General features: G+C 50.1%; 2 protein-coding genes across 4 annotated transcripts in view; one reads left to right on the forward strand and one right to left on the reverse strand.

Annotated features, from left to right (window-relative positions):
- AATF (apoptosis antagonizing transcription factor) overlaps window positions 1-18,504 on the forward strand; it is a 37,675-nt gene extending 19,171 nt beyond the window's left edge. Inside the window, exons 9-12 of one of the 2 annotated variants that reach the window (XM_059486875.1) lie at window positions 3,582-3,649; window positions 4,722-4,802; window positions 7,571-7,642; window positions 16,085-18,504. In XM_059486875.1, coding sequence (XP_059342858.1) covers window positions 3,582-3,649; window positions 4,722-4,802; window positions 7,571-7,642; window positions 16,085-16,148 — 285 coding nt within the window. In that variant the 3' untranslated portion in view covers window positions 16,149-18,504. Of the gene's footprint in view, window positions 1-3,581; window positions 3,650-4,721; window positions 4,803-7,570; window positions 7,643-16,084 lie in introns of those variants that run through there. The other variant, XR_009419821.1, reaches the window with a different exon arrangement.
- A 667-nt stretch (window positions 18,505-19,171) lies between these two features.
- ACACA (acetyl-CoA carboxylase alpha) overlaps window positions 19,172-22,404 on the reverse strand; it is a 99,253-nt gene continuing 96,020 nt past the window's right edge. For both annotated transcript variants that reach the window (XM_059486719.1, XM_059486720.1), the window contains 2 exons: window positions 21,375-21,511; window positions 19,172-21,183 (listed from right to left, as the gene is read on the reverse strand). In XM_059486719.1, coding sequence (XP_059342702.1) covers window positions 21,057-21,183; window positions 21,375-21,511 — 264 coding nt within the window. In that variant the 3' untranslated portion in view covers window positions 19,172-21,056. The remainder of the gene's footprint in view (window positions 21,184-21,374; window positions 21,512-22,404) is intronic.

The raw sequence follows: 22,404 nt of genomic DNA on the forward strand, positions 1-22,404 counted from the left end.
AGGCATGTATCTTTCAAATGGCTGGCTGGATGGTTAATAACACATTTTAAAGCTTGATTTGGAGCTTCTCTTAATGGGTTCTTTGAAAATAGGCAAATCTGTGCATTTACACAAACCTAAATTTGAATAAAATGGGCTTTAAAAAGAGACTGCCCAGTGATTTCCACTTGCATTTTATTAAATATAAGAACAAGTTTTTAAAAAGCATTTCAAGGGGATTTAAAATAATATTTGAGCTGCAACTTAAATTTTCTCTGGTAGAAATCCAAATGTTGTTACAGGGCATCTGTAGATGGACTTCTTTTTAAATTTGATTTGCTCTGTAAGGTGTAAGACAAGCCAGCCTTTTGTCAGAGGCTGATTTCAGCTCTCCTTAGCTCTTTGTCTCCACTGGCAATTCTTAGGGGTCTGCAAATCACAAAGGTCAGTGAGTGCAGCATTAGAAACACTGATAGATAGTGCATGAAAATGAGACCTAACCTCTACAATGAAAATTGACCTCTAAAATGAGAAATGAGCCCTGGAACAACACCCTGATGGCATTTCTGACTGTGTCCAGTGGGTTTGTGTGCATCTCTGCCTGGCACTGAGGGGAGCTGCTTTGGGGGATTCTGTAGGGAGCCCTTCAGTGGTGCTGGGAGTGCTGCTGTGTGCCAGGAGAGCTCCTGCTGCAGGACCCAAAGCAAAACCAAGATCCCTGACACTTCCCTCTGCTCCCATGGCTTGTCCTGGTGGTCCCAGGATCAGCTGGCACTGGGAGCTGAGCCTGGGATGGAGCTGTTCCTCCCTGTGCTGCCCTGGGACACTGAGCTGAGCCTGGGATGGAGCTGTTCTTCCCTGTGCTGCCCTGGGACACTGAGCTGAGCCTGGGATGGAGCTGTTCCTCCCTGTGCTGCCCTGGGACACTGAGCTGAGCCTGGGATGGAGCTGTTCCTCCCTGTGCTGCCCTGGGACACTGAGCTGAGCCTGGGATGGAGCTGTTCTTCCCTGCACTGTGTGTGTGCCCTGGGACACTGAACTGATCCTGGGATGGAGCTGTTCTTCCCTGTGCTGCCCTGGGACACTGAACTGAGCCTGGGATGGAGCTGTTCTTCCCTGCACTGTGTGTGTGCCCTGGGACACTGAGCTGAGCCTGGGATGGAGCTGTTCTTCCCTGCACTCTGTGTGTGCCCTGGGACACTGAGCTTTCCCCAGTTCAGGGCAGAGGTGAAGGAAGGAAAGCAAAGCAGGATCTCTTTCAAATCAAAGCCTTTTGATGCTGGGATTGCCTAACTCTGTCTTCACACATCAGGGCTTAAGGCTGATGGTGATTTACTCACACTTCCTAGTTAATAATTAGACATTGGGAGACACCATATATCACTCCTAATGGAATATATGGGGTCTGATGAGAGTTTTCTGTTTTGGCTAATAAATTTGAAGCAGAATCGCCAGGCTTAATGAAATATTACCATTTGGGAAGTGCTTTAAGTCTTGTGCTGGGAAAACAGTGTTGCTTTATTCAGTAAATGAATTTATCATTCACTCTGTGTCCCAGGCTCTGGCTGGCTCTGGAGCAGGGGCTGGATGCAGGACTCTGAACCAGAAAGCAGAAAACAGAAAACTAATCAAATCCTTAAAGACCAAAGGCAGCCAGGCAGGCCTGGCCTGACTTTTTCAGTGGTAGCCTCTGGCTACATCCACTTTTATTTTAGTAACCATTGTTAGCATGATTTATAACCTCAGCTCGGAGACTTTTGCTATTTAGATGTAACAAGATGCTTCACAGCTTTTATTTCCATTTCCTAATTTCCCTCTTGCTCCTGCTTTTTTCTTTTTTTTTTTTTTTTTTAATTTTATTCTTTGCCTCACTCTCCTCTCCAGGCAGTGCCCCCAGTGCCACAGCTGGGGTGCTCTGAAGAACATTTGGAGCACAGAACTGGTTCAGGGTTAGGAGCCAGCCCCAAAAATGCATCTTGGAATTGTGGAGTGGTTTGGGTTGGAAGGAACCTTAAAGCTCATCTTGTTCCAGCCCATCACAGCGACACTTTCCTCTGTCCCAGGTGCTCCCAGCCCTGCCCAGCCTGGCCTTGGGCACTGCCAGGGATCCAGGGCAGCCACAGCTGCTCTGGGCACCTGTGCCAGGGCCTGCCCACCCTCCCAGCCAGGAATTCCTTCCCAGTATCCCATCCAGCTGCCCTCTGGCATTGTGTGGGCGCAGCTGGGGCTCTCCATGGTGCTGCAGGGTTTCTGTGCCAGCAGGAGGAGCCCAGCCCTGCAGGATTTGCCCTGCTGCTGTTGCCCAGGGTGGCTGGGTGTGACACCCAGGGACAGGATCAGAGCACACAGCACTTCCCCTCGCTGCTGGAGCAGGGGAAGCTGCCCTGAGCTCTCTGCACCACTTGTGGCTGCTGCTCCAAGCCTCCCTCCCACCTTGCTTCTGACAGAATATTGACTGGAAAGCAAGATCCCATTTCTGCTTAGCCTTGAGGGCAGCTGTTTGCAGAGTGGCAGTGCTACACAGGTTTGCTGTGTCGTGTGTCTGTGTAACACTGGATTTGGATCTTGTATTTAGCTGCCAGAAGTGACTGTGATGAAGTGGCAGAGATAAACTGATAGATTGGGTGCCAGAAAGATGTTGGGAATCAATCAGATAAACAGGGCAGAGAAGTTGCTTGCTGTTTTCTGGTGATAATAAACCAGTGGCCTGGCTCCTGGAATTTTAAAATGTAATTGCTGTGGTAATAATCTCTAAAAATTAGCAAGTAGGAAAAAAAAAAAAAAAAAAAGTAGTGGCAGGTTTTTAATTATGTTTGAATCACTCTTTTTCTGGTAATGTGGTGTATGCCTCGAAGGAGAGGGAAGTACAGGGTGGAGGAAAAGCATCCTGCATCCTTGAATTGCCTGGAATTGCCTGGATTGTGGTTCCAGGTGGGCCAGTTCCAGGTGTTTCTGAGCTGTACCTTCACTGGCAGGTGTCCATAAAGCAGTTTGCTCCCCTCAGTTTTGGAGGGTTTATTTCTGTTCCTCATGTTGATACCTTGGCCAGTGCCCAAGGCACAGCAGGCAGGGTTTGCAGAGAGTGGTGATAAACACACAGCCCCAGTCAGGGATCCAGAAAGGCTCCTCACAACATCCTCTGGCTGCAGGAGGCAAGGAGGACAAACCCCAGCCCTCAGGGCATGAAAAGAAATAGAAAAGGCTGCCTGAGCATTCCTGCTGGAGCCATAAAAGGGATTTTGCTGTGCTGCTCTCTGAGCGAGCATCGCTGCCCAGCTTCTGTTGGGGAATTGTTTCATTGCTTCTGTTGGGGAATTGTTTCAGTTCCCCTGCCCTTCCTCAGCACTGGGGGCAGCCTGTGGGGCTGGGCTTTTCCTGCACATTGCCCCATTACACCTGGGGCAGCTGGCTGCGCAGCTGTGCTTGTTTCAGGTGGGTTGTGCTTATTTCAGGTGGGTTTTCCTTGTTTCAGATGGGTTTTGCTTGTTTGTTTCAGGTGGGTTTTCCTTGTTTCAGATGGGTTTTGCTTGTTTGTTTCAGGTGGGTTTTCCTTGTTTCAGATGGGTTTTGTTGTCTCAGATGTGTTTCTGTCTCTCCTGCAGCTCCTGCGAGAGCTGATCGAGCGCAAAACCACAGCCCTGGACCCCAACGACCAGGTGGCCATGGGCAGGTGAGTGAGGGGCTGGGACAGCCCTGTCCCTTCAGCACAGCTCAGTGCAGAGGGCACAGTGCTCTGGGAGGACCCATGGTGCCATTATTCAGGAAATCCTCCTCTCCAGCAGAGGTTGTGGATCACCAGTCTGGCTTGAAGCTGTGTGTGTGTGATCCTCTGGAGGTATTTCCAGGTTTGGTCCAGGTGTTTCTGTCTCTCAGTGGCACAAAAACTGCCTGCCCACTGCTGAAGTTTGGCTTTGGCTCTTTGTTAACTCAGCTTTGCTGTTGTTTGAGCAGAATAATCCTTCTGACATCAGTTCAAGCAATTCCTGTGTATCCCTCCTGTAAGAAGGGATTCTGTACAATGAAAATGCACAATGAATGCTCCCTGCATGCAGGACTAAACTATAATTTAATGCAGAGAAGCTATTATTTCTCTGTTTAATTCTAGAGTTAGAAAGTAAAGAATCTTCCAAATGCCACTTCATGAGAAGTGTACATTGAAATAGCCACAGGGTGCAATTCAGGAAAGTGTAAAAGCCAAGGAAAGCTGGAGTGTGGCTCTTCCCTGAAACAATTTTCGGGGGTTTCTATAGGGAGAGGAAGAAAATGCATCAAGAAATATTTTGATGGTGAAACAACTTTTCTCCTTGTAAAATACCACCCAGATTTTAGTGCAATGTCAGATTTATTTTGTGTACGTCTGGAATATTATGGAAAGCTATTCACTATGATTTAACATGATATAGACAAAATTACATTTAAGTGGTGATTGCATTGTACATTTATCTGACTTTACAATAAAATAGATTACAGTAATTAAGATTATATTAAGATTGCAGTAATTGGATTTTGTTAGATTTTTTCCCTGATGTCGAGTTTCCATTGTATAAATCAGGTGAGATGACTCTCATTTCAGTTTAAAAAAATATTTATAACCAGGAGAAGTTTTTCCCTGCTGGAAACTTCTTTGACTCGAGGAAGTTGTGGTTGGGAAGTGGAGCTTTTAATGCAGTTGGGGATCAGAGAGTGTTTCTGGGAGTGTTGAGTGGCTCTGAGCTGTGCTCCTGCTGTTCTGCATTCCCCAGGCAGTGGTTGGCCATCCAGAAGTTACGGAGCAAAATAAAGAAGAAAGTGGACAGGAAAGCCAGCAAAGGGAGGAGAATCCGGTGAGTGACACCTGTGCAAGCACACACAAATCCTCATTTTGGGAAAAGAAATCTGACAGCTCTGGGTGTGTTTTACCCCAGCTGGCTCTGGGGGTCTGGGCTGATTTGTGGTTTGGAGGAGATTTCCTGCTGTGGGCAGCCAGGGGGGAATGCTGGTGTTCCTGGAGCCTGGAATCAGTGGGGAATGCTGGTGTTCCTGGAATTAGAGCCTGGCATCAGTGGGGAATGCTGATGTTCCTGGAATCAGTGGGGAATGCTGGTGTTCCTGGAATTAGAGCCTGGAATCAGTGGGGAATGCTGGTGTTCCTGGAATTAGAGCCTGGAATCAGTGGGGAATGCTGGTGTTCCTGGAATTAGAGCCTGGAATCAGTGGGGAATGCTGGTGTTCCTGGAATTAGAGCTTGGTGGATGCAGCCTGGCAGCATTGCCCCACTCAGGTCTGTGGAAACACCAGGGAAAGTTGCTCACATGTCCCTGAGCCTTTTGGGGCTGGAATTTCCAGAGACAGCCAATAAACCCCTTTTGTGCAATTTGTGTTTCCTGACTGAGACGTGGGCAGCACCTCCTAGGGAAGATGTGCAGGAACACCTCAGGTAAATCTCTGTTTCTCCCCGAGTGCCAACTGGAATTTGGTGTCGGGTCTCTCTTGGTAACTCACACCACAGCTCCCTCATGTCTGAACCATTTCCCTCCTGGGTCACTCACTGGGCTGAGCTCAGAGCTGGAATCTCCCTCGTGGGGAGGGAGGCAGCCCTGAGAGCAGGAGGTGTTTCCCTCTCTGAGCTCCCTGAGATCAGCATGATTTGTGGGGGAGGAGGGAGGATGCTGAAAAGCTGCTCTGCTTCCTGAAAAATCCAGCACATTAACCATCCTTTGTGAGTAAACTATAAATCCTGACTTGAGATGGCATCTGATGGAAAGTCACTGGAGTCAGGCTGGGTCTGGCCTGGCATAGCAATTTTTAAGATAGATGTCATAAGATAATTTATTGAAAGAGGGAAGAGCTACTTTGTTGGCCTGAAAAGCCTATAATTATTGACTATCAATATTCCTTTCTGTCAGCATCACACATAATTGGATATATTCAGGATTCAGTCAAAACTCCTGACACCATCACACAAGTGAGGCAGCCCCATGAAGCTGCAGGAGTGATGGGGAACCTCTCCTGGTGTGCAGGCTGTGCCCCCAGCAGCCCTGGGGGAGCTGCTCTGACATCTCAGGTGCCTCTTTTTGCTTTTTAGCTAAAAGTTCTGCTGACCCTGCAGGGAAAATAACAATAAAAGCAAGAAAGGCTCATAGTGTGTGTTTGGGATTGAGGTGCAGTTGAGCTCCTGCATTTTTCAGAATTGGGCAGTGGAGCCCAAATGGGTTTGTAAATAGTTGGTGCTTCCACTGAGGGACTTGGTGTCACCCCAGACAGATCCCTGACCTCTGTTCTTCTCTAAAATTGGGACAGCATTGCTTACACGGGGGACTTTGAGGTCCTGGAGAACCAAATATTTAATACCAAGTTTCATCTGTCTCCTTAATTCCTTTTTAGCAAAGCTTCAGTATTACAGCCTGTTTGGGTGCAGTGCAGGGCCTGAGGATGTTCAGGTGCTTCCAGAAGCAGTCAGTCTTCCCCTGGGCACGAGGGAAATTGGGGCATTGAGAGGGGAAATGAATTAATCCAAAAATCAAACTTCAGAGAGCTGCAGATGGCTGTGGAGGAGGGATGTGTGCACACCTTTCTCCTGTCAGTGTTTGCTGAGCTCTGCTGCTGCGGGCTGGGGTGTCCTTCTCTGCACTAAGTGAAATATTTCCCATTGCATATGGAATATTTCCCATTGCACTGGGGTTTTCCAACAGCAGCCAGCTGTGTGCAGACAGCTGGGGCTGAGTGGGCAGGAGTTCTGGGTGCCAGGCTGTGCCAGCGGAGCTGCAGCTCGTGCCTGCTCCTGGCTCCATCCCTGCCAGGCCAGGACAAGGCTGCAGGGTGCCCCTGTGTGAGCTGGGCACGGGGAGCCCTCTGAGCTCAGCATCCCCACAGCTGCTCCTGCACTGCAAACAGCAGCAGGGCAGGGCTGGCAGAGTGGGAAGGTGATGCTGGGCAGATGCTGTTGAGTCCTGCTGCCTGCTGTTTGTCAGGCTCTGTAAATCACAGCAGCCTGGATGAACCCTCAGGCTGGGGCAGGCAGTGCTCACAATGCCTGGGTTTGGAGTCCCCTGCCCTTGGACACTGGCTTTAAAACCTCCTCAGTGCCCTGTTAAATTTAATGTCAGATCTTTGAATATAAATCATGAAACCCCTGCCCAGGGTGGCACATGGAAGGGGATTCTCTCTCTGGGCAGCTGCAGCAGTGATTTGGTGGTGGGAACATGCCCCATCTCTGCACAGCCCTTGTGCTGTCCCCTCCTTGCCTGGGTTTCCATGCTCCGTGTGCAGTTACTCAGGGTGGGAATTCCCAGCTCTGGAAATGGCTCCAGAGTGGGATTTGCTGTCCCTGAGGGCTCTGCAGAGCACAGAGCAGGGCAGGAGGGGGAGCAGATGGATGCTGCAGTGGCAGGGAGGGGCTGTCTGTCTGTCTGTCTGTCTGGGGCTGCTGTCCTGTCCCTGGCTGGGATGAGAGGGGATTTCTGTCCCTCATTGTTCAGCAGAGGGGAGCAGGGGAATTGCCAGCTCCAGCTGGTGATTTCTGAGGGATCAGCCCCCAGGAGAGCCCTGCTTTCCCCTGGGCTGCCCCTGCTCAGCATTTGCTCCTCTGAGCCGTTCCTGATGCTCTCCCCAGGTTCCACGTCCACAGCAAGCTGGTGAGCTTCATGGCACCTATTGACCCCTGCGCAATGAATGATGATGCCAGGTGAGTAAGAGATTAATTATGCTGCTCAAATGGCTCCATGACAGCGTGGTATTGACCTGTTCTTCAGCCTGTCACCCTCTCCAGTCCTTCTTATCAGCTCCCCATTTGTCACTGGCATCGCAGCCTGGGTGTCTTGGTCACATCTGTCCTGGCAGCCTGGCTGAGCCTTCACTCTGTAATTACTGTGGCACAAACCAGAAATTGTCATAATCTCAGCACCCAGGGTTTGATTCCTGCTTTAGAGCTCCTAATTTTAAATTAGTTTAAAATTAATTTCAAAAGTCCTAAATGCTGAAATTTCCCCATTTTGTGGAATCAGTTTGGGAATATACAGCTCAGCCCCACCTGGTGTCTTCAGGTGGAATCAGAGCTTAAAAAGAGCTTCCCTTCTAACAGAAATGGCAACTCCTATGCTCTGGTTAATGTGCATTTTCTTAGCTCAGTTAATAACTGCAGTAGTTCTCTCAAGATTCACTCAGGACTTTTATGTTGCTTGTGTTTATCTCTATTTAAAGAGTACAGAATTTTATTGGAAGGCTGTAAGGTTTTAATGTGGTAATTAGTAAAGAAAACACTAAAGTGGAATTCTGTGCAAGGTTTGCAGACAGCTCTCCCACATCCCCACCCATATTTCTCCAGCAATACTTTAAACCCAAATCTCCACAAGCTGAGCAGTTTGTGGGAAGGAGGTGGAATAATTTTTCCAGTGAATGGATGGAGAAAGCTTGAGAAACATCTTTCCCCTGGGTTGTGGAACATGTTTGTGCTTTGTGAGGGAGAGATGTCATTTGTCTGTTTGTGAAAAGGAAACCAAATACCTGCTGCCTTTTGGGGGATTGCAGGGACTTATGGATGAGGAGTTTTGTGTCCATAGCACCTGTGCTGTTTCATCTCTCTCTGAGTTGCTTTACTCTGGGTTTTTTTCTCTCCTTTTTTTCCCTTTTCAAGTGAGAGCAAAGCCCAGCTGCTCTGATTTTTTCAGTATTGTTTGGATCCTCTCACCACAAAAGGAAATGTGGTAGCTCCAAGCTGTTCCTCCAGCCATGCAGTCCTAATTGTAGCTGGAATTTCCCTCTGCTGTGATTTAGGACAATAATTTCATGTCCTGTTCCAGGTGGGAACAGATTCTTGCCTCCTCCTGGGTTTGAGGGTGGCCTCATGTGGTTCCCCCTTCTTGGACTTCCCTTGAAATAGGAATTTCCCATCATCAGGACGTGGCATCCTTCAGTGGCACCTCGTGCACAGAGCTGGGAGCAGGGCAGAAAATGGGGCACAGAGGGGTGATAGCCCCCATCTCACAGCCCTTGGTCAGAGATCCTTGGGGCAGGAGCCTCAGGGAGTTCCTGCAGATGTCACACATCTTGGGGCTGAGGTTGACCCCAGAATTTCTGAGCAGCATTGCCCTGAAAGCCTCCTCTTTTAGGGGGTCAGCCATGGGCATCTGCAGAGCTCTCGTGTATAAATAAATCAATGTTTATTTATCCATGGCAGGCTGAGGCTCAGGAGTGCCCCTGGGGTGTTCCCAGTGCTGGGGTGGCTCCAGTGCCCGGCCCAGGTGAGGTCTGTGTGTCCATTGGGGTTTATCCTGTCTGTCTGTCTGTCTGTAGCTGTGACACACACAGCCCCAGCTCTGTCCCTGTGAGCACTCCAAAGCCAGGGCTGGTGTCAGATCGCTGCAAACTCTGATGAACATCCTCATTTCACCTCTGGAGGACAGCGGCTTGCAGGGAGAGACATCCTCTAAGGACACAGATGTTTGGTCCCAACACCTTTATCTCCCCAGACAGCTCAGGTTATTGTGACAGGTGAAACAAGACTGTGCAAATATGCAACAGTGATCTAATCAGCTGGAACAACAGCAGTATTTTAACTGGCACTACCTTTTAACAGCATCATTAAGGGCTCTCATTACTCTTTTATTAGAGGCTCACTCTATTTCTTATCAGATTACAGAATGAACATAACTCATGGCACTGATTTGATCTCTGTTAAAGAGGATTACAGCTGTGCATTAGCTGGGATTGACATGGTTTGTAATTTGCTGTTGATACCCAGGCTGGCAGCGTGACCCCTCCCCACAGCCCGGGGGGAGGGCACCCATACATCATCATTAACCCTGGCACAGGGCTCTGAGCAGCCCAGGGGCCTCTCCTGCAGGAGGGACAGCAGGACGTGAGGGACACACTGCAGTTCCAGCTGGGCTTTGCAGGAATGGATCCCATTTTGTGCAGGCTGGGTGCTGTGACCGCTCACAGGGCTCTGAGGGTGAGGGGAGAGATGAGGAGCTGACTCCATGCTTCAGAGGGCTTGATTTATTATTTTATTACATATATTATATTAAAACTATACTAAAAGAATAGAAGAAAGGACTTCATCAGAAGGCTGGCTAAGCTAAGAATAGAAAAAGAAAGAATGATCACAAAGGTTTGTGTCTGGACTCTCTGTCCGAGCCAACTGACTGTGATTGGCCATTAATTAGCAGCAACCAACATGGGCCAATCACAGATGCACCTGTTGCATTCCACAGCAGCAGATAATCGATGTTTTATTTTGTTCCTGAGGCCTCTCAGCTTCTCAGGAGGACAAATCCTAAGGAAAGGATTTTCCGTAAGAGATGTCTGTGACAGCAGTGGATCTCGTTGGGGAGGAGGAATGTGCATCCTCTGTGAGCCAGATCAGAGGGGATCAGGGGCTCTGCTGGGGCTGTGTCAAACCAAGCAGTGTCCCCACAATGTGAGGTGGGAATCCCTTCCCTCACTGCCCCATCCAAGGGCAGGAAATGTCCCCCTGTCCCCAGGGCCCTGCTGGGAGCCTGAATTCACAGCCAGATCATCCAGCTGCCACTGAGCTCTGGTTTAGAGCCTTTCCCTGCATCCAGGCAGGCCTGTGCATTCTGTGCATTTTCCCAATCAGCATTCTCCCTTCAGTGCAGCTGCTTTGTCACAGCAAGCAGAGGGGGGTACGTAGCAGGAAATCCTGGTATTAAAAGATTAATTTACTTATATGACATAGGAGTTTAATAAAAATAAAAAAATAAAAAAAGGTTGGTGAGATACCAGCCTTTAACTTGGCTCACTTTGTACTTGGGGTATTAAAACACCATGAGAGCAGATTAATGGAGGAATTTGGGCTCTGCGATTGTCAATCCAGGGTGTTCAGCACCTCAGAATTCCTGGGAGGAAGCAAAGCCCTTCCTGCAGGGAGAACTGAGCCAGCAGCTCGTGCTGCATGGCACAGACCCCAGGGACCCTGTTGGTGTGGGGAAAATGCATCCAGGTCTGTCCAGGAGGATGGAGAGGATGTCCTGCTTGGGAAATAAGGGGAGGGCAGGCTGGAACCAAAGGAAAAACCTTATCCTGTGAGACTGAACCTGCTTGGGGAGATCCTGAGGCACCACAGCTTTGGAATCCCAGAATCCCAGACTGGTTTGGTTGGGAGAGAGCTTCCAGCCCATCCAGTGCCATCACCACCTCCCTCTGTCCCAGGCTGCTCCAGCCCCAGTGCCCAACCTGGCCTCGGAATTTCCTCTCTCTGTGCCTGATTTTATTCATAATCCCCCCAGCCTGTGGCTTGGTGAGCCCTGGAGGTGCAGAGTGGCACCCATGGCCCTCCCCAGGGCTTTGGGAAGGGCTGGGGCTGCAGCAGGGGCTGCTCAGCTGGATGTGACCCCACTGGTGGCACTGGGTGCCCCCCTCCCGTCCCCACAGCTGATGTTTGGCATCCCTGGCAAACGCACAGGAGCCTCTGCTATGGAAATTTCCCTCTTAAAGGGGGAAAAAAAAAAATAACCCGTTAAGGGCTGCGAGATGATTTGTCGCTTTTCCTTCGTGAGACAATTTGTCTTCTCCTGCATCAAATCCGTTATGGAGCAGGCAAGCTGTGAAGGGGGGAAATCGTCCTCGGAATATGAGGAGCACAAGGAATGGCTCCCTCTGCACAGGGCACTCCCAGAGCCTGCCCTGCTCAAACACCCATCCCAGGCAGCCGGGGAGGCAGCACTGATGGATGTCCTGGGGAAATGGGAGCTGCTGGGGGTGCCTGTGCTTGCTGGTGCTCTGCGTCTCCTGTGCTTTGTGCTGCTGTGGGAATGGCACTGGCACCAAAGCCAGGGTGGGAGAGGCTCCCCTGTGCCCCAGAGTGTGGGAATGACACTGGGACCAAAACCAGGGTGGGAGAGGCTCCCCTGTGCCCCAGAGTGTGTGGGAATGACACTGGGACCAAAACCAGGGTGGGAGAGGCTCCCCTGTGCCCCAGAGTGTGTGGGAATGACACTGGGACCAAAACCAGGGTGTGAGAGGTTCCCCTGTGCCACATGGGTGTGGGAATGGCACTGGGACCAAAACCAGGGTGTGAGAGGTTCCCCTGTGCCACATGGGTGTGGGAATGGCACTGGCACCAAAACCAGGGTGGGAGAGGCTCCCCTGTGCCCCAGAGTGTGTGGGAATGACACTGGGACCAAAACCAGGGTGGGAGAGGCTCCCCTGTGCCCCAGAGTGTGGGAATGGCACTGGGACCAAAACCAGGGTGGGAGAGGCTCCCCTGTGCCCCAGAGTGTGGGAATGGCACTGGCACCAAACTCAAGGTGTGAGAGGTCCCCCTGTGCCCCAGAGTGTGCCTTGAGTCCAGGGCTGGGCAGGAGGTCAGTGAGTGCTGCAAACCAAGCTCCCCTGGAATTCCTCCTCCTTTCATTTCTTTTTTTAAAGGAAATACTCATTTTTCTTGAGACGTTTAAGGCTTCAGATTTGTTTTGTCTTCCCGGTACCTGCTGTGCTTGCTGGGCTCTTTAATCTGAATTTCACACACTGGACAGAACATTTCAGAGAAGGGAGAACATGGATCATCAGGTGCAGTTCTTCAGGGAGTGATCCATGGATTGAGCCCCACATTTGGTGTCAGCAGCCCCCTGCTCTGAGCCAACCTGGTACAAACAGAAAGTTTTCCAAGGAAAGCATCAGCCAGCTCCAGTTTCCACCAGGAGCTGTGTTTTCCACAGGTGCTTCTGTTCCATCTTTTCCAGTTTTTGTGAATTAAAAATTCATAGTTCCCAGTGGAGGATGGCAGTAGGAATAGGGGCTGTACTCATTTCAGTACTGCTTGTGGCATATTCTAAATTATCTTTTTTTTTTTTTTTTTTGGGTAGAAGAAGAGAAGAAGTAAAAGGTACTTGGGAAAAGGCAGAGAAATTGGTTGGAGGGTGTTTTTACTGAAGAGCACAGCAGTGACTGGAGCACTGTTGCTATTTTAATAAAAAAACACCCCCTAGAAATTGAATTTTCCCCCTTAGTATTGTTCTTCCACTGCTTTACAGAACTATATATTTCTATTTTAATAAATAGAAATAGATTTAATAAATATAAGTATATTTAATATATAGATATATACTTAATATATACATATATTTATACAATATAAATATATATAAAATTATAATGTATAAATATAATTATATTATTTATTTTATATATTATTTTATTCTTATTTATTTTATATATAATATATTTATATATTTTATATTGTATAAAATATATATTATATATAATATATAAAATATTTTTCAAATAATAAGTTTATATATTTATTTCATATATAATGATATATATTTATATAGAAATAGTATATATATTTACATTTCTATTTATAAATATGTTTATATTTTTATATTTTCAAAAAGGGAATAACATGACTAATTCCACAGAGCAGCCCAGCACTGGCTGCTCCCATCCCATGTGCAGCTCATGTTTGGTGTCCCCTTGGAGTGTTTGCTGCTGCTGCAGGGGGGCACAGGAGATTCCTGGGGACCTGCTGAGAGTTTTTGGGATTTATATTTTAGTGTTTCATGGAGATTTATGAAATGTGCTGTTGATATTCTTCCAGGGCACTCCTTTCTCCCTGTTGTGCCTGTAAAATGTCTGTGCTCGCTACACCTGGGGCTTGGAGGGGCAAGAGCCACTCTCAGCACCTGGGCTGGCTGTAGCTGCTTTTATTTAAATTTTTTTAATGCTGTTGCTGACCTGGAAGCAGCAGTGTCCAATGGGGAGGGACCATCCTCTGGAAAAGATGCATAAATAATTAAGCCAAGGTTCTCACACACACACATGTTTTATGGCAAATGGCTGTGTGGCTCCTGATCATTTTTTCCAGAAACAGGTTTTATGATAATACAGTGAAAATATTAAATTAGAAAATGCCTCACTAAGGGTGATAAAACCTTACTACAGTGGAAATAGGTAATTATCCCCTCTGCAGCCTAAATGACAGTTTAAAAGAAATAAAAATGTTAGTGCTCATTACTTGCTTTTGTGGGTTGCAATAAAGGGTGAGTTAAATTTTAATTCAGGGGCTGTGCTGGGTGGGAGCTGTGCTCAATGCCCTGCCCAGGTGATTCCCTAAATCCCCTTGGCCAGCCCCAGGTACCCCTGGCTGCTCCAGGCCACTGCCTCAGGGCTGGTGTGTCATTGCTGCGGGTGGAGGAGAGAAATTTGATATTTTCTTAACCAAAATCCAAGTTCATTATGCATAGCCTTAAGGGGGCTGGAAGTATTAAAATGTGCACTTACCCTGGTGAATTGAGACACAGACAAGGTTAAACCTGGAGGATTGATGAGTTTTGCTCTCTGCGTGGTTAAATCCTGCTGAGGGGAGAGGCTGCAGGAGAAAGGGAGCCTGGCTGATGAGGAGAGGGGGGAAAAGGGTTGGGGTGTTTGATATTTAATATTTGATTTTCACGGTGAAATGTTTGCCCTGTGTTTGGGTTACCTGATTGCTCTCCTTCTATTGTCACTGTGCCAGGCTGTCTGTCCCTGCTGTGTCATTTTCCAGAAGTTTCCATCGGGATTTTGCTCCATTCCTTTTCCCAGTCCCATTCCTGGGAGGGTGAGGGAACCCCCAGACCCCAAAACGTGCAGTTCCCATGTCAGTGCCAGCCAACACTGCTCTGCCAGCAAACACAGATTCCTCCCCGAGATCTCCCCAGGCCCTGCTTGCTTGAGAAACGGCTGTTGATTAAAATCTGTGGGATTGGAGCAAACCTGCATCCATGCCTGAACTCCTGCACCCACAGAGAGCACCAAACCCACAGAAATGAGGATGAAAACCCCAGGAGTTCTCCCAGGGGTTCTCCCCCAGAGGGAAAGGCTGCAGAGCTGCACTTTTGGGGTTCGGCTGCTCGTGGGGCAGGCACAGAAGCTTTGCTCTCTTGGAGTCGTTCCCTGGGGTTCCCCAAATGGTGCACGTTGGTTTTCAGCTCCCTCACATTGCTGGCTCTGGAAAAAGGAGTGAATGGGGAAGGAGAAGGGCCTGGAGAGAGGACAGGGATTTCCTCAGATTTCCCCAGATCCCTTAGGGTGGTTTTGGGGAAGGTTTGAGGCTGTTCCCTGTGGACAGGACCAGATTCTGTCTGTCCATCCTGCCCTGCTGGCCCTGAGATTCCATTCCTGCCCTTCCTCCTGGGGAGGTTTCTCTGCCATCACTGATAAAAATGGAATTCCTCCTTTGGAAATGACAGAAAACCCTCCCATGGAGGTGTCTGCAAGCAAAACCAGGCCCAGACCCAAATATTGCTGTGATGGAAGGGAAAATCCCATTGTGTGCCCAACACTCCCCTCTGGGTGTGCAGCCACGAGGCTTTAGGAGCTGCAGTAGAGAAAATGCAGCTCTTCCCTGCACCCCAGAAATGCAGACAGAGAAAATGCAGCTCTTCCCTGCACCCCAGAAATGCAGACAGAGAAAATGCAGCTCTTCCCTGCACCCCAGAAATGCAGACAGAGAAAATGCAGCTCTTCCCTGCACCCCAGAAATGCAGACAGAGAAAATGCAGCTCTTCCCTCCATCCCAGAAATGCAGACAGAGAAAATGCAGCTCTTCCCTCCATCCCAGAAATTCCTGCTTTATGAACATCCCTCCTTTCTCCCAGCTCACATTCTCTGCCTCTAAAATTAAAGATAAATAACACCAGCCTACTTTTCTTTTTTAATTTTTTTTAAAGGGAAATTTGCTCCTGTTATCAGAATTGCTGCACATGGGATATTAATTGGAATCTTGTTGCTGGGTCATTTTCATTGTTTTTCAAGTACTGTCCAAGAAAATGTATGAAAACTAAATTACAGCCCCACGTTGGCTGTGTGATTGAATCCTCCTCACGGCCCCAACATCCTATTAAAATATTCAATCTTGTTTTCTTACTTGAAGAGCCTGTCTGTAAAGGGCAAACTTATAGAAACCCTCATTCTCTGGAGATCCAATATCCAGGCACACTGCAATATTTCCATATTTCTGCCCTGCATGGGATTGGGCTCACACCTCTGCCTGTATTTATTAATAAAGATTTTCAAATGCATTTTTAATTACACCATTGCTTTGCTGAAGGAGTGGAGGGTTTGTGGCAGCTTTTTGGTTCCATTTTGACCTTGGAAAGTGACTTTTCCCTCTCCCTTTTTTCCCCAGGACGGAGCTGTACCGGTCTCTGTTTGGAAAAATCACAAAGGGAGAAGAAGCAGAGCAGAATTAGGAGCTGGGATTGAGCTCCTGGTGTCACAAAAAAGAAGAAGCAGAGCAGAATTAGGGGCTGGATTGAGCTGCTGTGTTCTCCTGCCCTCAGCTGCTCCCTCAGGCTGCCCAGCCTCAGAATCTCTGTGGTCAGAACGACCCCAAGATGCCTTAGAAAGTCTCTTTTCCCAGCCTGGCAGTCAAAGGAGGAGTCAGAATTCTTCTGTTCTGGTTTTTAAGGTTGTTTATTTTCTGTTATCTATAAAATTCTTTCCCTGGCTGCTGATGTCTGTCCAGCAGGTCAGACAGAGGCACATTGACTGCCCTCAGAGGCAGTGTTGTCTTTTATACTAAAAACTATGTGTATTTTATTTACAATAATTTTCCAATAACATTATTTACAGTAATTTCCCAATACCTAGCACCTGTGTTAGACAGTGTGTTCCTACCTTAAACCAATCCAAAAGTGCCACCATCACCCCGAACATGGAGGCCAGGAAAAAGGAGCAAGAAGGACAAAGCACACCCAAATTCCTCCATGTTGGGACCCCAAGCCTCCATTCCAAAACCCCCAAAATTCTACTTTTTTAGTAGAATGAATAGTTAGTGACAACTAATTATTATTCTGCTTAAACTCTCCTGACTTGTGCAGAGCTGGTGATTTGCTCCATGGGTCAGAATCAAAGGCAGAGGGGTCCTGGGCAGCCCAGGAGCAGAGCCAGCTCTCTGCATTCTCTGCTTTGTCCCTAAAACCCTTCTGAAGGAGGTTTTTCCCTTCCCTTTCTGGCTGTGATGTTAAAGGGGAACAGAACCACTCTCCCAGTGATAACTTCTCGGTGTTGTTGGAGCAGATAAGAGCGCGAGCCGCGCTGAGCAGAGCTTTGGAATTCACTTATCAGCGCTCCAGCAGCCTCTGCCATCCCTGCCCTGCCTCCACCTGGGCTGGGGACACGGGGACAGAGGGACAGAGGGGGACAGACGGCCCCGCTGCAGTGCTGACCTTGCTGCAGAGGCAGCACTGATTGGGCAGGAAAAGGGATCCACACAGTGCCTGGTGTGGAGATGCTGCAGGAAAAGGGATTCACACACTGCCTGGTGTGGAGATGCTGCAGGAAAAGGGATCCACACAGTGCCTGGTGTGGAGATGCTGCAGGAAAAGGGATTCACACACTGCCTGATGTGGAAATCCTGCAGGAAAAGGGATCCACACACTGCCTGATGTGGAAATCCTGCAGGAAAAGGGATCCACACACTGCCTGGTGTGGAGATGCTGCAGAAAAAGGGCAGGAAAAGGGATCCACACAGTGCCTGGTGTGGAGATGCTGCAGGAAAAAGGATTCACACACTCCTGGTGTGGAAATCCTGCAGGAAAAAGGATCCACACAGTGCCTGGTGTGGAAATCCTGCAGGAAAAAGGATTCACACAGTGCCTGATGTGCAGTGCTGCGGGAAAAAGGATTCACACACTCCTGGTGTGGAAATCCTGCAGGAAAAGGGCAGGAAAAAGGTAGGAAAAGGGATTCCTACACTGCCTGGTGTGGGGGTGCTGCTGGCAAAGGGCAGCCCCGAGGGGCTCTTCTGGCATTGTGGCACACCAGGAGCAGAGGGGACAGTGCCTCCCCAAAAACTCACACAGATTATTTTGGAGCTGCTTCACCCCCAGTGTCCCCAGGTGATGGTGGTGGTGTCCAGCACGGGCACAGCTCCCTGGGCACACAGAAGGGACCAGGGTGATTTCCACCAAGTTTTCCTAAAGCTGCCAATTAACATCAAGTGAGATCTTCCCTTTCTTTCCCCCCTCCCCACAACAGAATATTAATTCTTTATTAATTCATGATCCAGCTGCTAATTAGTACCTCCACAAACGGGCATTGCACCTTGGCAGAGCACTGGAGGTGTTTTGGGGATGGGCTGTGCACGGGGAGGGACAGAGGGTTGTGTTAATCCTCTCCCCCCAACCCCGCCACAGCGAAGAATTTCAACTTTCAGACAAACAACTTCATTTACAAGTGTGTCTCTAATTAGCTGCAGAATTAGTAAAGCAGAGTTTTCCCCCCATAGATCGGCCAGGGCCCCGGGGGAGGCTCTGGAATGGAGAGAATCGCATTTCCAATTATTTTGTTGAATTGCTAATTTAGTTATTGTGCCTGGCGTAATTGTGATGGGTATTGGGTGTGCAATTCAATTTGTTTTAAATATTTGTGGGAAGGCTGATCAGTAATGGAGCTGACCTATTTCATGGCCCAAATTGAGAGAAGAGACTGAAACAAAAACAGCTACAAAGCCCCAGTTTGTCTCAGTTTTTATTTTGATGTCTCTCATCCCTCTTAAGACTGTTGATGCAACAAAAGGTTTACATTAAAAGATGATGGCACTTTGATCTTGGGCTTTGGAGAGCTTACAGCTTTGGTATGTCTTTTCTTGGCATTTTAATATGGAGATATTTTAGGCTAAAGAGTTTTAAACGTGATGCTGGAGTTCATTGGGTTCTGTCCCCTCACCACCCCCCAAATTTTAACTGTTGTGATTCTGGTTTGAGAAATGTGAAAAACCAACTGCTGGAGTTGTGGTGGCTCATGTGGGCACATTTAAATCTCACCTTGCATGGGACACCTCCAAAGGTGTTTGTGCATCAGCTCCCAGGGACATCCTTTATTTAAAGTCCTGCTGGGCCTTTCCTGCTGAGCAGGGCACGAATGAGGCAGGAAAAGGCCTCCAAGATCATCCAGTGCAGCCATCCCTGCCCAAAAACAGCCCTGCAAGAGGGTCCCAGAGTTCTCCCACCTCAGCAGCAGCCACTGGGGTTTGGGGTTTTCTCCCTGCCTGTCCCATTGACTGTGATGTTGAAGATGGCAATGGGGAGAGGCCACCATCGGGCCTGGGGACACCTGAGGATGGGGCAGAGCTGTGGGATGAGCTGGGACTCAGGGCAGGGCACAGCTGGCCTGGGGGGTCCCACAGAGCCCTCTCTGCAGTCCTGGCCTCAGGCAAAGCTCAGCTCCCCAGGCCAGGGGTGACAGATCGCACTCACAGCAGCAGCAGAGCTGTAATTCATTCTTTTTATTAAAAGAAATTGAGGTAAGTGAAATACTTCAGCACCAGCGAGAACCGTTCGTACCCAGGGGGCTCCCCCCACCCGGTGACCCCCCCCAAACCCACCTGGGGACATCTCAGGTGCTGCTGCCACAGCCCCAGCAGGCCCAGAGCCCCCAGGGCACTGCCAGACCCCGGTGCCACCCAGGGATGTTCTGGGGCCAGGCCCGAGCCGGTGCTGTAACACTGCAATGGGGGCTGCTCGTGGGCACAGGGACCCTCCCACACGTCCTGCAAGAGGGACTCTGGTGGCACCGCCACGGGGCATCCTGGGGACAGGGAGAGCCCACCAGTCCCGGTCCTGCCTGGCTGACACATTCTCTGTCTGTGTGTCCTGCTGCAGCCCACCCTGGCGTAAGCAAAAGCGTCTTTGGGGCTTGTTCAGGGGGCTCTAGTGGAAAAAAAAAATCTCTTGAATCAAATTAGGGTTCTTAACTATTAAGAAAAAGCAAGTCCTGCGGGTGGCCGAGCTCTGCTGGCCACGGGCAGGGGAGCAGCGGCCCCGGGCTGGCACCTCCGGTCACTGGCAGCACTGGCAGAAGGGCTGCATTGCACTTCAGGAGCAAACAGGGACAGGGGAGAGGCACTGGCAGCATCATTGATCCATTCTCTCCTCAAACAGCCCTTCTGTACCACACTTCTGTCCTGCAGCCCTTCCTGCTGGACTAAGGGGGGGCTGTGAAGTCTGAAATTGTTCCAGGACCATCACTGGTGAGCCCGGAGAGCCCAGCCCTGTGCAGGAGCTGTGTGAGGGCTGGGCTGTGCTTCCCTCCAGCACTGCAGCTTCTCGGAGCTTTTATTACGTAAAAAACATGTACAAAGAGGTTGGGGATCTGGGCTGGCCTGGGGGGACCTGGGCAGCTGCCACCCCTTCCTGCACTCAGCTGCCACCCAGTTCTTCCTGACCATTGCCACCAGATACCAAACCCAACATTTGTCACATTCCAGGTAAGAGTGGCCCCTCCCAGCCATGCCCAGGCAGCTCTGGGGCAGGGCAGGATGATGGAGAAAGCTCTCCTCAGACCCTCAGACTGAGATTTCCTTCTGCACTTCCAGCCCCACTGGGGCATTTGGCTCTGTCCCTTCTCCTGCCTCACCTCAGCTGCCTGGAGCTGCCCACAGGGAGGGATGGGCACTGTTAGCCCTGAAAACATCAGGGGAGAGAGAGCAGAAACGCTGAGCAGCTGCACTTTGGTCTCTTGTGCCCCCTCCCAGAAGGGCCTTTCACAAAATTCACAGCCTGCTCTAAAGGACTTGGGCACAAAGGCAAAGCCACGGGGGTACAGCCCCCAAAATCCTGCCCCCCAAAACCCTTCACAGCCCTGGGGAGCCTCCTGGGGGCACGGCCACAGCAGCTAAAGGCTGGTTTTCCTCTACCTAGGAGACAGGACAGACGTGGGACACACAAATCAAATCACCACTGACAGAGGGTGACACACGAATCGCCGGTGACAGAGGGGAGGGCGCGGGGGGACGTTGGCACTTGTCAGCACGGAGCTGCCGCCGGGCACGGGGAGCAGGGGAGGAGGGCAGGGGTCCCTGCAGGGGCAGGGTGTCCCTGGAAGGACAGGAGGGACAGGGGTGTCCCTGCAGGCCCTGCCGCGCCAAGGCCTCGCGGTTCCGGAGCGCCCAGCCCCGCTCTGAGCAATAAATAAGGTACAGGAGGCCGGCGGGGCTCCGTTCCGCTCGCGTTTGTACGTTTGCCTCGCGTCCCTGCCAAAGGACACGCTCCCTCTGGTCTGGAACAGTCCAGGTGTCCCTGCAGCAGCTCCCGGAGCCTCCCGAGCACACCGAGGGCAGTTCCCACCCCGGGCAGGGCCGGGAGCAGCCCCGGCTCTTACGTGGAGGAGGGAGAGTCCATTGTGGAGAGGATCCGCACCACCTCGGCCCGCTGCGTGGGGGACATGTGCTGGGTCATGTGCACGATGGAATCCATGGCAACCTCGGGGTTGGCCTGCACCAGGCTGTGGAGAGCACAGAGGGGAGAGTGAGGCAGATCCAGAGCTGCCAGCAGCGATTCCAGGGGGATGGAGCGTGGGGCTGGGAGTGGGCACAGCCCTGGGGGCAGCTGGGAGCCCCCTCAGGACCCTGCTGGGCTGGGGAATCCTCAGTGTGTGCCCCACTCCGCTGCCAGCCAGCTCCCCTCCCTGCTCACCTCCTGATCTGCTTGAGCACATAATCCCTGGAGATGTATTTGATGTTCTCCTCCACCACCGAGCGAACGCCCTCCTCCTCCGTCAGCTGCTTCTCCAGCCACTCCACCAGGTCCTTGTTGCTGTCCCACAGGTAGGCCTGTCAAAATGCCACAGCTCAGCCTGCACCCAGCCCTGCCACTGCCCAGATTCACCCCACAAACACACCTAACAATCAGCACAAGGTCAAGGATTATCCATTTCTTTTGCATCCTGCCATAAATGTGACGGAAGGGGACCAAGGAGGTACTTGGTCAGTGCTGCAGGGAACGAGCTGCAGCTGTCCCAGATAAATCCCAGTCTCCCTGGTTATCAGCTCCCCAAATTCTGGTGGAACATGGCTGACCTGACATGCAGCTGCTCTGGGGATTGTCCCAGTGCTAAATCATCGGCAGGTTGGAGTGCCTGGACCCTCAGCCACGACCCCCTTTGTGCCTTTCACAAGATCATTTCACCTGATATTTGCTAGATAGTTGGCTGTGTAATAACTCAGGAGAGTGTAAGCCCCTAACAGCCTTCTCTCCTCTCCTCTCATTTTCTTTACAAATCATTTAAGAATCGTTTTGTTAATGGTTTCCGGAAAAGCAAGTACTGCCATTAGCACTCATTCATATTTATGTCATTTTATTTGGGTAATTAAACACAAAGCTCCTCATTTAAAGGTGCACTATCCTTCTCTGTTATCACTAACCAAGTCAAAGGCAGAATGACAATGAGCTGGGGGTGGTGACACCGTGGTGGCACCTCTGGGACACAGAGCCAGGAGTCACAGAGTCATTGGGGCTGGAAAAACCTTCAGGGTCATTGAGTCCAACCATTCCCCACACTGCCCAGGCCACCACTGACCGTGTCCCCAAGCGCCACACCCACAGGGATTTCAAATCCCTCCTCCAGGGATGGGGACTCAGCACTGCCCTGGGCAGCTGTGCCAGGGCTGGGCAGCTCTTCCCAGGGAGGAATTTCCTTTTCCATGCAGCAATTTCCTTTCCAAGG

The sequence above is a fragment of the Ammospiza nelsoni genome, chromosome 21, assembly GCF_027579445.1.
Source record: "Ammospiza nelsoni isolate bAmmNel1 chromosome 21, bAmmNel1.pri, whole genome shotgun sequence".
NCBI classification, from domain to species: domain Eukaryota; kingdom Metazoa; phylum Chordata; class Aves; order Passeriformes; family Passerellidae; genus Ammospiza; species Ammospiza nelsoni.